At 30.1% G+C, this 16,089-nt stretch overlaps 2 protein-coding genes across 7 annotated transcripts in view; one reads left to right on the forward strand and one right to left on the reverse strand.

The window, feature by feature from the left end:
• The window catches only part of Gint3 (GDI interacting protein 3), a 35,471-nt gene extending 30,887 nt beyond the window's left edge, over positions 1-4,584 (forward strand). The window contains exons 7-8 of one of the 3 annotated variants that reach the window (XM_075361220.1): positions 369-498; positions 4,331-4,584. In XM_075361220.1, coding sequence (XP_075217335.1) covers positions 369-498; positions 4,331-4,381 — 181 coding nt within the window. In that variant the 3' untranslated portion in view covers positions 4,382-4,584. The other 2 variants (XM_075361218.1, XM_075361219.1) reach the window with 2 other exon arrangements.
• Positions 4,585-8,188: 3,604 nt separating this feature from the next.
• LOC142322302 (endoplasmic reticulum metallopeptidase 1-like) overlaps positions 8,189-16,089 on the reverse strand; it is a 66,403-nt gene continuing 58,502 nt past the window's right edge. For all 4 annotated transcript variants that reach the window (XM_075361224.1, XM_075361223.1, XM_075361221.1 and 1 more), the window contains 3 exons: positions 13,154-13,275; positions 11,488-11,666; positions 8,189-8,872 (listed from right to left, as the gene is read on the reverse strand). In XM_075361224.1, the coding sequence (XP_075217339.1) occupies positions 8,699-8,872; positions 11,488-11,666; positions 13,154-13,275 (475 nt within the window). In that variant the 3' untranslated portion in view covers positions 8,189-8,698. The remainder of the gene's footprint in view (positions 8,873-11,487; positions 11,667-13,153; positions 13,276-16,089) is intronic.

The raw sequence follows: 16,089 nt of genomic DNA on the forward strand, positions 1-16,089 counted from the left end.
ACTATCTGGGTGGTTAACACAGCTGCATGACATTTCTATTAAAAAGTTCATTACAATATTCTCACAAACATATATTACAAAACTTTAAACACGTTATACATACATTAATGTTGCATACCTGATAGAGCTGGTGTATGGCTTGTCATTTACATAACCATCATAGATACTTCAGTGACTGACATAGTTGTAAAAAATAACCACTTTTAATGAGATCTTTTAGCTGAGACAACCATTTTTAGCAGAGATCTTTGTAGTAATTTATAAAAATATTGTTTAATAAAAAATTATTTTCTACTGCCTAGATGAAATTTACTAAAAAAAATTATTATATGAACTACTTTACTTATAATTTATTTGATCATTTGTAGGAGTGAAAAAGTTGATAACAGCTTAGTATTAAAGACCAAAGCAATGCGTGAAAGAGAAGAACAGAGGGAGTTAAAGAAATATCGTTTTGCACTAATCAGGATCAGATTTCCTGATGACATTTTAATTCAGGTCTGGATTTTTTTAGCATATATTACATTACTATATCAACTAATAGTATATATTATAAAAATAATATATTTAATCTTTGTATGTTATATGTTTGTAACATGACAACTTGTTTATGCTATTTGAAACTTATGATTATTTACTTCACTCTTTATAATTTACATTATTAAAGCATTAATAATATTCATATTTAAAAAATGACTCTATTTGATGATTAATTTATTAATACTGATTAATATATATATATATATATATAATAATTTAGATTAAATTTTTCATAGTCCATTTTTTTTCCTCTGTATGTTATATAATAATATTTGCAGCCTCTGCAAAGTACAACAGAATTAGAGAACACTCTTATCTTTACTTTTTTATATTCATCAAAATGTTTTTGGGCCCAGAAACAGTGATATTTTTTATTTTAATAAATTCTTCTTTGTTTACATTTACAAATGAATTTTAACTTTTTACATTTTATTTTGTTAATGGCTAAATGTAAACAAACAAACAAACAAACAGAGGCTGAAAAATATTATTATAAATAGTATAACATACAGAGGAAAAAAATAGACTATACAAAATTTAATCTAAATAAATTTATATACGAGGTGCGACAATAAAGTAATGAGACTGATGTGAAAAAAAATGTTGCTTACCGTTTTAGTCATGTTTAGTGTTGTCTCCTTCAAAGTAGTTCCCCTCTGATTGCACACACTTAATGGCAGCGCTTTTGCCATTGATGGTAACATTTCTGGAACTCATCTTCTGTAATATCCTCCAAGATCCTCGTCACAGGTTTTTGGACATCTTCTGTTGTTTGAAAATGGACACCATTTTGACTCTTGGAAATAGAAAAAAGTCGCACGAAGCGATATCTGGTGAATAAGGTGGCTGTGGTAGTACTGAAATTTGTTTTGAGGTTAAAAATTGCTGTACTGACAAAGCAGTATGGGATGGCGCATTATCGTGATGCAGAATCCAATTATCAGAATGTTGGCACGGACACGAAGAACTTGTTTACGAAGTCTTTCAAAAATTTCTTTGTAGAAATATCGGTTAACTGTTTGTCCAGGAGGCACCCATTCTTTATGAACAATTCCCTTGGAATCGAAGAAGCACACAAGCATGCATTTCACTTTTGACTTTGACATGCAAGCTTTTTTTGGTCTGGGTGATCCCTTTGAGCACCATTTCGAACTTTGGCGTTTTGTCTATGGATCATATTGAAAAAGCCAACCTTTATCACCAGTGATAACACGGCTCAACAAATCTGGATTGATTTCCGTTTGCTCTAACAGATCGGCTGCCATATTTTTCCGTGTTTCTCGCTGTTGTTGTGTGAGATTTTTGGGGACCATTTTGCACAAATCTTTCTCATACCAAGATCTTCAGTTAATAATATTAGACGAACCGTTTCTCGATTGATGTTGAGTTCTTCTGCAATCATTTTCACGGATAATTTTCAATCAGATCGTACGATTTCACACACCCTGGTCAAGTTGACATCTGTCTTTGAGGTTGATGGTCGTCCACTGCAGTCTTCATCTTCAACATTCGTTCTGCCTTCACTAAAAATTTTATGCCACTGAAAAACTTGAGCTCTTGACATAACCTCCTCTCCAAAAGCGTTCTGAAGCTTACCATAAGTTGTCATCGCGTTTTCACCCAATTTAACGCAAAAAGAAATGGCATACCGTTGTGCAATATTTTGCAGTTTCATTTTTGTGACAAGAGACATAAACACGTGTTCACTTATTATAGCACAACTCACGACTGAGCAGTTGCATCAATGTGCCGCTTGGACTAGAAGTAGCTTATAGACCAAGGTCAAAGATGGTGTGCCTACGCAAGCTGCAGGGTTGCCACATCTTGCAAAGAAAAATCAGTCTCATTACTTTATTGTTGCACCTCGTACATATATCAATACCAGTATTAATAAATGAATCATCAAATAGGGTAATTTTTTAAATAATAATATTATTAATGCCTTATATATATATATATATATATATATATATATATATATATATATATATATATATATATACAGTAAAGTAAAACATAGAATTAAAAAAAATTATTTTCTATATCTGACGGGTGGAAAGCTGTTATTCTTATGGGAAGGAGGGGGTTGGTTCTTCTCTGAATCTCATTATGAAAATAAGACTCATTGAAAAGAACTTTCCGAAAGAGGAATTTCCTAGTAAAATTTATCTTTTTATCTCTAACTGTTTCAAAGTAGCCCTACAACTTGGAATTTATAGCTGTCCTTTTGATGCTCCATTAATTAATCTTTTTTTTTCATGTTTCTGATATTTGCAAGATGATTTTAAATAATTTTGTGATATTACATTAAAAAATGTTATCAGAACGTGTATATCATGTCATTTTTTTTAGATATTAAGCAAGTAACATATTTGGTAATAATGAAAAAAAAATTGTGTATTTAATTAAACATGATATACTGAATTTAGCATATTATTGTGTTATACTTTTTAAGGAGTTTTAATTTTTACATTCTTTTATTACAAATAATAATTAAATATTTCTTTCAAACATAAGATATGAAAGATATTCTATGTAAAGTTATTAGTTATTTGCTACTACTTACACTTTAAAGAAAAAAAGTGTTATATAAAAATATACATCATTTATAACATATATACTTAATGCAAGAACTTGTAGGGAAGAACATAAACATATAGCATGCACAGCTGCTGCACAATAAATTAAACATTTTTTTTTGTCACAATGAATGTATAATGTATCTGAACTAATTTATCTGATGAATGTATAGGACTATATGAACTAGAAAATGCAAACTAACATTTCAAATGCACGGCAATGGATAAATTAATTAAAGTTGTTAAGAATGAACTGCTTCAAGTTGTTTTTAATGTTAGAAGATTTTTCAGTACTTTGTTCATTGATGCTTGTCAGCAGTGCTCTGAAACTTATATTGGGTATCCCCATAAGTATTTTTACGTAATCCTATAAAAGCTGATCAATTAAAACTTTATGAAATGTAATGCTGATTGCATATCTTGATATGTTTCTATCCTTACTCTGATGGGCACCATTTAGTACAGATCTAAAAGATGAATTCAGTTCTCTCATTCAGTATCACATGATGAAAATTTTTTATGGTTGCCAGAGTCAAAATTTAATCAACTTTTTTAATTCTTCTTTCTTACATCACATGAACTGATTAAAATTACAGTGTTATGTGGATGGTGGCCTTCAAAAATGTCATAAATTTGTTCACTTTGAATGGGTAAATATTTGTAGTTCACCCTTGTATTATTCTCACTAGTCTGCTGAGGTGTGGGGAGTGTGTACGTTTGTTCAGTTTATTTGTTTTATGTAACCTTATATGTTTATTTTTACAGGGTACTTTTGGTATTTATGAACATGTCAGTGATGTTTATGATTTTGTAAGAGAAAATTTGTTAGATGAAGAAAGTCAATTTGTACTGCTAACAGCCACAGGACATAGGTTAACAGAATCTGATTATGGTCTAACTTTGATAGACCTGCGGCTCATACCGGCATCAGTTTTAACATTTGTTTGGATCAGTGATCATCCAATTTCAAATTCGACATTAAAACCAGAAGTCATGTTACTTCAAAGATTATAACGAGAATTACATTTAAACTAAATTACCACTAAATCATTCAGAGAACTAATAAATATATTCAAGTATATTATTGATGTATGCTAATATAAAGTTTTATTTATTTGTAATTAAAGTTAGCTCTGCATTCCATACACTTCTTCTATTTATTATGGATTATAATAAATGTAATGTTGTCATATTTATTTCAATTTTTTCAGACTTATGACTACAGGTTACCTCTTTCTTACTTATTGATCATCATTATATGAATTAATATGAATTCGCATTTTAATTAATATTTCTATTTACTTATCTATCCATCTATCTGTGTACTTTTAACATATTATTTTGCAAAAATTATTTATTTTTTAATTTATTTAATTAATCAGTTAAATTGTTGTGTTTTAGTTTTAAAACACTCAAAAGTGTTATTTGCTTTGTTGTATTATAAAATAAACATTATTTTATTGTATAGTTTCTTCTTTTTGTTTCATTACATATATATAAAATCTTTTTTATATTCCTTCTATGTATAGTTATTGCCTAGATGTTACTTCTGTGAATATTAATAAATTTATTGTCATTAAAGAAGAATATTCATCATATTGAAAGTGTTGGTTAAGAATCAAGTGGGTTGTTAATTTTTTGACCAATATTAAAAGTCTTCCAGTTACATTAATAACAGTGTAGAAATTAATCATATTATTAGTGTACGGTAATATACAGTTTTATAAATAAAAAAATACACCAAATTATTTCTAATTACATTACACATTATACAATTTAACAAAAGAAATAGGTATTAAAAATAACCCTTTAACCTTTTGGCATCATTGAATGATATTTTTCAGTATATATATATATATATGTCATCAAAAATGGTTGCAGCAATTTAAAAAAATCTTATCTCAGAAACTACTGGAGGTAGTCAAACAAGTATTTTTTTTTAAATTCAAAGTTTTTTACACACCTTAAAATGCTTCAATATGAGCTCCGTTGGTTGCTCAGCAAACATCCAGCCAATATTCTTCACCTTCTGCCCAGATCCGCTGGATCATCACAGGTGTAACTGAGGCAATGTCAGCAGTGATTCATTGTCTTAAACATTATACATCCCTGATTTTTTCACTGTAGTCTGTGTTTTTAACATATCCCCCATAGAAAATCTCTGTGTTTTTAACGTATCCCCATAGAAAATCTCTATAGGGGTGTTAAATCTGGGCTTTTCCTTGGCCAAAGCATAAGACCAGTCCAATGATTAGGGAATTTTTCATAGAGAGTGTGTTGAATACCTAGGTTAAATTGTGGAGAGCACCATCTTGTTGAGACATTACAGCAATGTTAGTTTCTTGTTCAATTTGATTTTTTAGGGGATTTAAAATAATTTTGGCATATATGCTCAACTGCTTCATCACTCATTTTGGGCTGTTCAGGGGACTTTTTCACTTCCATGTTATTGATTCCTTAAACTGCTCATACCATGATTTAATGTTGTTTGCATTAAGGGAATCATTGCTAAAAACATGCCGAAAAGTCCATTGAACAGTTATAACTGATTTATACTCCACTAACCACAAAACATACTGTGCTTTCTGCTCAGCTGTCAACATTGCACTAACTGGCAGTAGCACAAAGGCATCGATTGTGCCATTGTGCGCATCAGCTCAAGGTCACAGCTACTCATCTCTAAAAAGGCTTGATGATTGATATCTTGATAATTTTGCAATTCCAATTAATACTTTATCTGAATTACTTAGGGAGATGACGCTGTATACAGGATGTTTCTAAAACAGTTGGCTGGCTATAATTTTTTGGATTCTACTAATAGAATTAAACAAAAAATATCCTTAGGGAAAATGGCAATTTCTCCTTCATTCTCTTGTCTGCCATTTGTTATTTTTATATAAAAATTTATATCTCAAATACCGATGGATGAATCACATTAATGTTTGGTAAGCATCTTGGTAATAAGCATCTTTTTTTAAAAAAAAATCAGGAAATAAATACCTTTGCAAATTACAAAATTGCAGGCATGTTTATTTTTTCAATCCATTATGTATTTGTAAATATTAGTTTTATCAAAATTTATGTTATTTGCTAAAATAGTAAGGCTTTTATTTTGAACAAAATAACATTTTATTTTTAAAATCCGTTAACAAACAGCCGAGTTATTATAGAAAATTGATGTACGTGTAGTAATTTTGTCTGTTTTCATATCCTCCATTTTACATTCAATTCGATTAAATATTAATTGTTTTTATTTATTGTTAATTCTAGTATTGTAAATTAGTATTAAGTTAAGTAATAATTTTCTCACAATAAGATATAATAATAAAATAATTGATATTAATTTTCCACTTTTGAATAATTTTACAGCAACTATTACTGTCGATCGTGTTAATGTAAAAATCTTCTTTTGACAGGAATGTCAGGATTTTGACAGGAATCTTTCAAAACTATAATAACTAGTGTATCTAGAACAACAAGAATCCTCATGGTACCTTCCAAAGTAGCCATCAACAAAGATTTTCTCTGAACATGTGGGCACGTATTTTTAAGACTATCTTTTAAGTCCTGTTATTCTACCACATTGTTTAAATGTAGATTTTTTAGAAGACCTACCTCTACAATTAAGAGGAAATATGTAGCTACACCACAATGGAGCTCCAACCCATTTCAGTCAGTTGGTATCAAATTTCATGTGAAACTTTCATGAAAATTGGATAGGCCGCTGAGGGCCAGTGCCCTGGCCTGCCCATTCACCTGACTTAAACCCTCTTGACTTCTACTTGTGGGGCCATTTGAAATATATTATTGTTTATTCAATTCAACATTGAGGATCTTCAACAAAGGATACAAAATGAATTTCAAGAAATTAGTTATATTCCCGGAATTTTTGAACGGTTCAGACAATCTCTCAGAAAAATACTGGAGACTTATGTAATTTCTAATAGTGGACACTCTGAACATCTTTTAACTTTTAACAATTGTTAACTGTTTAAGTACACCTAAAGTTCTACAATAATTAATGTAAGATTATCACAGGTAGTTATTTAATTATTATGAAAAAAATATTACTTAATTTCATTTTTTCTGAGGATTTTTCCTAAGGATATTTTTTGTTTAGTTTTACAAGTAGAATCCGAAAAAGTATAGCCAGCCCACCATTTTAGAAACAGCCTGCAATTTATATATGTGCCAAAAATTTTCAAAGGTAGCAGAAAGCAACTCATTAAATGATCAAAACATAAGAATATTTCAAGTTAAATGAGAAATGCTTGGTTATTCTTCTTCAGTTTTTGATAAGTATTTTGTTGACTTAATTTAAAAAGGGTTACTTAACAAGCATTAATAATGCATATATTGATCATAGTATATCTAAAAAGAATGGAAAATAATATGTAAGTCATAACTGAAGCAGATCAGAGAGAGCAGAGGTTTCAAGGTCATGGAAGAATATCGGTATCCACAAATCTGGTGAATATTACACACTTGATCTAATGGTGATTGGTAAATTTAAAAACTATTGCTGCTTTAAAAAGAGTTTTCTTTTTCTTCCAATAATTACTCAGTAACAGAAAAATGCATTGCAGTCATTTATTTGTAGTTGGTATACCTAAATAATTTTGTAATGAAATATACATTTCACCATTAGAAATAAAGGAAAAATTGCTTTATTTATAATGTTTGTGCTATCATCATTTGAGAAAATGACAAACACAGTTGAAAAGACAGCCGAAAAATTAAAAAATTCTATTATTTTTTTTATCACACATAGAACATGCAATTCTTAAATTATAAACTTCTTATATATTTATGTAATATATATATATATATATAATATATATATAATCTTAATAGTTTAAGATATATATATGGTTCTAAGCAAGATAGGGTAAATCGTCATTTTATTCTATACCCCTTCATAAATGGATAAGTATGATGGCAAATGTCAAACCACTATGGCTGGTAGCCCAACCCACCTATTGTTTGTGACTCGTAGAACTACTGGTTTTAAATACTTCTAAAATCTAGAAGGAAAAACATGGACATTATTAACTATTAAATATGCTAAGTGATTCTTAAAATGTTTATAGTAAATGTAAAATTACAGTAATATTGCTTAAATTCATATAACAATTGACAACACTAACAAAAAATGTATTATGACATTGGTAACCCTTGTTATATCTGCAGTTCAGAAATTAAAACTCTACAACTTCAATTCATTTGGATTAAAAAAAAACCCTAATACATTTAAAATCTAAATTAAATTAAAGCATCAAAATCACAACCGCTTAAGCAGTATAATGTAACATAATTAGAGATCAAATAATACGAAATAAAATTAATTTCATTATTTAAAATATTGTAAATATACAAAATACATAAATTTATTCACAATTTCTTTAATTCAAAATTATTTATTCAATATTATTAATTCATAATTTCATTTAACTAGAACAATTTAATAACAATATTTTATGCATTAAAATAAAAGTGAAATAAAAAATACTAAATGATAACAAGATATGTTTAATACTAATAACAATACTTAAAATAAACTACAAATAGTTATCAATTAATTAATAAATATAAGATCTATACAATGAAATCCATGTTGTAACATGACCCCATGTAAGAAATGATTTTGTATAATCTTTCAATAAATCATTTTTATGTCTAGTCATATCTTCAATATAATGTCCAGCTAGTGCAATATCCAAATGAAAATTTTGTGTGTTGTAACCAGGTAGAATCTATTAAAAAAAATTCAAGTAATCAAAATTTGCTGGTGTACTAATAACTGATAAAAATAAATTTACTGACCATAAGTTAATTTTTTTTTGCCCTACACAACAGTATTGATACTAATACAAAGTGCTTTTACTGCCTTCTCATCACATTGTCTTCCAATTACAGTTGTACTTTATATATATATATATATAAAGCTGAATTATGACCCATTAAAGGTATCTAACCTAACCCATCCTAAGGATAATCACTCCTAAGAAAATATCATTAATTAAAAAATAATAATTCTACAAACAATGAGCATTAAATCATATTCAATGAAATTTGCCACATATGTTTTACTAAAAATACATACATAATTTTTATTATTGTCTACCACAGATTTGTCATAAAAAATTTTATGTTTTTTTAATAAAAAAAAATATATATACCATACCATAAAATAAAAACAAAATACTGATCAAAAATGTATATATATATAACCTTACTACATAAATGTGAATGTGATGCTTTCACGCAGAAACTACTCAACCGATCATCATGAAACTTCGTATACATATTCTCAAAGGTATTGTGAAGGACATAGGACACTTTTTAGTAAAAAAAAAAAAAAACAATATTTTTTCAGGAGGGTAAAAAAATTTATATTGGTAGGTATTATTGTCCAACAAAAAATTTGACCAAATTCAATGCCATCTGGCGTTCCAGCAAGTAAATGAAATAAAGTGCCAATCCAACACTGTAATACCAACGGTCAAGTCACTATTCAATTGAGTATAGAGCTTCTGACGTTTCAAATCCTATATTTATTGTTATTCTTCTGTCACTTCTAAGCAATACTAAAACTTTTCCAGGTTTTTTTCTAAAATGCCTTGGAAGCGCAAATCTAATCTGTCCAGGGATTCATCACGGGCCCGGATGGTAAAAGTTGCTTGAACTCAAGAATCTTCTGCTCACGCAGAACTAAGACAACAACAACAAGTGAGGCGACAATATGCTTTGAGGGCTGGTGAAACAACTTCTCAGAGACAAGAAAGATTAAATGAACAAGCTACCTTAAGAGCAGCTGAAATGCCAATTCAAACACAAATTCGTTTAGAAAGACAAGCTGAACAGCAGACAGCTGTAAGAGCGAGATAAACTCCAAAACAATTGCAGGCGAGAAGAATTGTTACAGAAATGCAAATCACGCGCCATCGAAATTTCATACGTAACAATTGGTCTGTATTTAATAATTCTGGATTTCAATATGATCCTTCACTTGAATACCATAAGCATTTTTTAATTGGTATTGGCTCAATGAATAGAAAATGTCAGCATTGTGATGCTTTGAAATGGAAAGATGAAACTGCTGGAATGTGCTGTTCCAGTGGTAAAGTTTCGCTTCCTTTACTTGGTGAACCAGAGGAGCCTTTGAAAACTCTATATTTAAGTGTTACAGATGAGCTGAAGCAATTTTTAAGTAAAATCAGAAAGTATAACTCTTGCTTCTAAATGACATCCTTTGGAGTAAATAAAGTGATCAGAATGCCCGAATTTTCACCAACTTTTACTGTACAAGGACAGATATATCATCAAATTGGGTCACTTTTTCCAGCAGATAATGAACAGCATAAATTTTTGCAAGTGTATTTTACGGGTGATGAAGAAAATGAAGTAAACTGTTGTTGTCAGTATATTGAAGGAGCTGAAAGAGATACAGTATTGAAAATTCAACAAATGTTACACAGTCACAATTTGTTGGTAAATACCTTTAAAAGTGCAATAGAAAACTGGCCTCCAGATAATTACACAGTGGTCATTCATGCTGATCGGACTCCAGGTGACGAACATGAGAGGCGTTACAATGCGCCGATGAACAATGAAGTTGCTGTTTTGGTTACTGGTGACCCATGCTCTCCACGAGACATAGTGTTACAGGCACATGATAATACGCTGAAACGCGTAGCCGATACTCATAAATTTTATGATGCTTTGCAGTACCCGTTAATTTTCAGTAAAGGTGAGCCAGGATATCATTTCAATATTCCAGTCATTAATCCAACAACAAGACAGCCAGTTCCCAATAAAAAAGCTTCCTGCATGGATTTTTATACATATCACATGATGCTTCGAGAGCACGACTTCAATCTCCTTTCGTGGTCAAGGCAACTCTTTCATCAATTCTTGGTAGATATGTATATTAAAGTAGAGAGCGAACACCTTCGTTACAGTTCTATAAACCAGACAAAATTACAGGCTGAAAATTACATTCCTCTACAAGATGCAATTAGCACAGATGGTAATATTAGACCTAACGACTAGGCAAGATGGTTATTCTGCCTTCTACTTTTGTGAACAGTCCCCGTTATCTGCATGAATACACTCAAGACGCTTTCGCTTATGTACGAACTTAAAGCAGGCGTGACCTCTTTGTAACTTTTACCTGTAATCCTTCGTGGCAGGATGTAACTATAGAGCTAATGCCCAGGCAAAAAGCCACTGATCAACATGACATAGTTGCTCGCGTATTTCATTTAAAGGTTCACCACGGGTAAAAGCTAGTATGTATATTAACATTAAAACCCTAACAAAATTTTATAAGTAAAATATTTACATATTCATTTCCTGTATAACTTACCCCTAAATCTAGGTAGAAATTGAGTTCTGATTCACCTGATCCACCAGCACTAAAACGAATTATGTAAGTAGGTCGTGAGTCCCACGACAGCCCATACGAGGGAGGTTCCTCATCAAAACTCCAATCAATTAATTTAATACCATCCTTAGGGCTAAAAAAAACCAGCATCTGATGAGCTCCTAATGAAAAAAAAAAGAAATTAGAAACAAGTGAAAAGAAATTAACAAATTTTGTATATATTCATACATCTTTAGGGTCAATCCATTTGAAGTGTCCCAATAAAACAGGCTGGTTGCTCGACCAATTCAAAAAAAAAAAAATTTAACTTACCCCTTGTTTCCTACATGTTTCAGGCCCTAAAAACGGTTTGTTTTTTTTAAAATTTTTTTTATTTAAGCAGTTTACCTATGGAAGCCATGGGTAATGCTTTGTTACAGTAAAATGATTGTTACAGTACAGTTACTATTTTTGTGATTGTAAGGATTATGAAAAAAATCATAACTAAAAAACTATTGGTCCTGTAAGGATGAAACATAAAGGAATTTATTCATATCTTCTCAAGGTAAAAGATTGGTCTAGTTGTTTATTTACCTATCTCCCTTCTTTCTATGAGAAAATTACCAATAAAGTTGAACAAGAAAAACAGTGAAATTTCACTTTGGTAATTTTTTTCAAGAGGCAGGGATTGCATACATTTTGAATTATTTTTTTTTATATGTAGGTAAATGTTAGTAGTTTTACCATAAATATTATTAATGGTGATATACTTATCCCTATTTAATTTAACCATTACGATTAAAAGAATGTTTTACTGAATAATTTATTGAACAACTTGTGATAAAAATATATGATAAGGAAATAAAATTGTCTAAAAGAGATTAAAAAACAATGTGATAAACAGTTCAGCATATAGACTAAATCTGTACAAGAACTATACACAGAGTACAAAACCTCAGGATAGGCCAATATGCATCATAATTCATAGTAGGTAATCACCATACAGCATCATAAAAAAATAGCAAGATTGCTAAGTTCCCTATTTTATCCGCCACAGCAAATGTGTTAACCTACGCTTGCTTTGCTTGCTAACCTTGATTAATATGTTTGAAATGACCAGTATAAAACAGCATGTTAGTGTGTTTTCTCTAATATTTTATTCATCAATTATTACAAACCATCCTACATTAAGTCGTTTTTGAATACATGTGATAAAAATGAGGAGCGTAAAACAAAAAATTACCAAAACCATTTTTAATGTATAAATTAATAATACATTCAAACTTTACTTACAATAAGATCAGTTTTGAAGAAATTAAGTAGGTCTAGTCACAAATTTAATCATGCTTCAAATGAGGAATGGGCTAAAACATCTAATATAAAACAAAACGGCTTGTATTTACATAAACACACACATCTAAGTGATATAATTTTTAAATATATCAGTGAAACTAAAGACTGTAGAACTAATAGATTATGATATAACTAATCTACTGAAATAAAAAAATTAACAGATCCATTCCAATTGGGGATATTTAATGTAACGATACTGTAAAATAAAAAAAACGACCAAAATTACAGAAGAAATCTTTTTGTGAAGTTTTGTAAATACAGCTTTTTTTTCAACCCCAAAGAAACAATTATTTAATTATTACACACAACTACTCACCAACTGCTGTGAAATTAAACCTTTTTACATCAGGTAACACATATGAAATAGAATTTAATTGCAACCTAGTATCTCTTTCAGGAATAAGTGGTGGTGGAGCTGGCACCCAGCTACCTGGATTCCTGTAACATACACACATAATTAGTTAAAAAAATTATAGTAGTTAAAAAATAATACAAGCAATTTTTATAATTAATTTATAATCAATTCAATTTACAAATTTTAGTATGTTACTTTGGATTTATGTCACATTATTCTGGAAATACTTCATATCAGATAAAGATTTTTAGCGAAAAAATTAAATTGAAAGATTCAATATAATTAAGAACTACATATTGATTAAATAAAATACAGGGAATCTGAAAAATAAGTTAGCAGTTTTACAATTAAATTTATATTTTACATTCAGAATTACAAATTTATGTGTTTTATTACATGAAAGTACATCCCTGCAGATGTCAAACCGATAACGCACTACATTCCTCACTCTGACAGCGTGTCTTCAGGAATTGATTCCACAGCTACTGTTACTCTTTGGTGCAAGAGGACAAGTGATTGGATGTTTTCTTGGTATATTATTTGTTTTACATACTTCCATAAGAAAAAATCCATCTACATCAAATAGGACTTCATGGTGGCCAAATGATGGGAACTTTTCTGGCCTACCCAGCCTTCTGGGAATCTGTCATCGAGCGCAGTATTCAACTTGTTCTACATGATGTGGAGGAGTCCTTTTCCTTTTCCTTCTGCTTTTGGAAAATTAGGTCCTCCATATTTTTAATGTGCAGAAATAAAAAGCTTCTCACATGTCGAAGTACACTAAATGCTTAATAGTTCTGCTCTTGAAAAAAGGCCCAAAAGTTTTAAAATGCTTGATACCACACAAGATGTTCCCTTTCAAACAGATTAATTCCACTAATTCATATAAATTTCCTGAATCCCATATTCTACAATTATAACTTCATAACAATTATAACTCCATGAATATGAAATGTTGCTTCCTCAGAAAATAAAATATTCTGCAGGTAGTTTTCATCAGCAAAGATTAAGTTTAACAAATTGAATTTGCTGTGGCTTATCGTTAAATATAATTTCATGGGGTAGCTGCAGTTCATAAGCAAGAAGTTCTAATTGCTTTCGAACAACATCATGGACAGTGCTTTTAGAAATGTTTAGTTGACAATTAACACTATGAACTGAATATTTTGGATTTTGTTGGAAAGACTGTCAAAACCTTTCTGTTTTCAGCACTAGATTTAGGTCTAGCTGGTAAGTGACCTTTCAAAACACTTCCCGTTTCTAAAAAAAGTTCACACCATTTAAGTACGCTTTTGTCCCTCAAAGAATTTCCACAACAGATTGAGGTATAATTTCTTTGACAACAGTCTGATTTTGTTTCTGTGAACCAGTACGTGCACTGTTTCCTCTTGTGGCAACACCATGGTACTGAAGACCAGGGTCATAAGAGCTTGGCTTGTGCCACAGTCTAATGCAGCTGCTACCTAATGGAAATTGTGTAAAATAAAGCTTAATTATTGTTGTTGCAAGGCAATTGTTTTATTTGGATTATAAATCTGACACAATGAGTACTTTTTTTGCATAAACAGTTGCTGAGACTCATGAATTTTTTTTTTCATAACTATTAGTCTTTTGGCTCATTTTCTTTTAATAACAAGCATTCCCTTCTCAGAATTAGTTAATACCAACAAGAGAGGTGTTTTTGCCCAAAAGCACCTCTCGTGCATAGCCTGATCTCTTAACTGGGTTTGATAAAATATCTTGGGTAGCCAAGTTCCCAGACAATCAAATTTTTCATAAAATTGGATCATCTATTTCTAAAACTGGTAAAATGGCCAGAGGGAACTTATTGGAAGTATAAAAACAAATGTAAAAAGTACACAGTCTTTAATTCATAATTATAGATATCAGCACAGCAATCTTCTGGTGAAGTTGCATATTGTTGATTGGCAGGTGCAACTTCCTTGTGTCATTTATTATTAAAATAAGGTTTTTGTTTTGGCCTTCCTCTAGCATTTGTTGAGACTTCCTCCATGCTAAACTATCTTTAAAAATTAATAAAAATAATTTTCTAAATGCAACCTTTTTTATAATTTGTTTGGAGTAATTGTCACTGTTACATTAGAAATTTTGAGAAAATTTGTAACATATGTAAAACCTCCTTTGTGCACCATTATCTACATAGTTTTTTATGAATTACTGTTTGTAAAGTAAAATTAAAAACTTTATTTAAAAGTAACAAAACTACTCAACTTTAAAAGTAAAATTTTATTTTTATTGTTTGTAAATAAAGTTTGTAAAATATCCTATGTGTAACCTTACGCACATGAGAAGTAATGGAAGGAGAGCTAATTATAGACAGATAATGATGTGAGTCTGTGACACACTCACAGTCAATGTTCTAATAGTGATGAAATTTGTCAACCTATAAACCTACGACAAGAAGAAAAACAAAGGAAACATATGAAAAAAGGTAATTGCCCTTGACAGGTTTTTACTTCAAATAGACCATAGGGTTTTTAAATATTACTGACTTAATTATGCAATACTTACAGCAGAATTGTGAAAAAAATGAACTGTAACAAAAATTGTTCCCATTCATAGTATTACCTGCTAATAGAAGCAACTTTTCTACATTTTCCCAAACACATGGTCGACACTCTTGTTTGTTTTTCTGGGTGCATAATGAGTGTCATTATCAGAACCCGGACACAAAATTACCATGGCAAATAATTAAAAAGTAACAATTAAAATTTACCTTTAAAATTAAAATAATGTGAAATGCCTATGCGGAATGCTAAGTTTGAAATAAAAACAATATTAAAAATCTAACATAAAACAATAAAATTGCCAAACGTCAAAAAGTAGAAACATGATAGTTTTAATCAAATATTTGACTCCAGATGCATGGCCTTAAG

Source organism: Lycorma delicatula, chromosome 3 (genome assembly GCF_047948215.1).
Source record: "Lycorma delicatula isolate Av1 chromosome 3, ASM4794821v1, whole genome shotgun sequence".
Classification (NCBI taxonomy): Eukaryota; Metazoa; Arthropoda; class Insecta; order Hemiptera; family Fulgoridae; genus Lycorma; species Lycorma delicatula.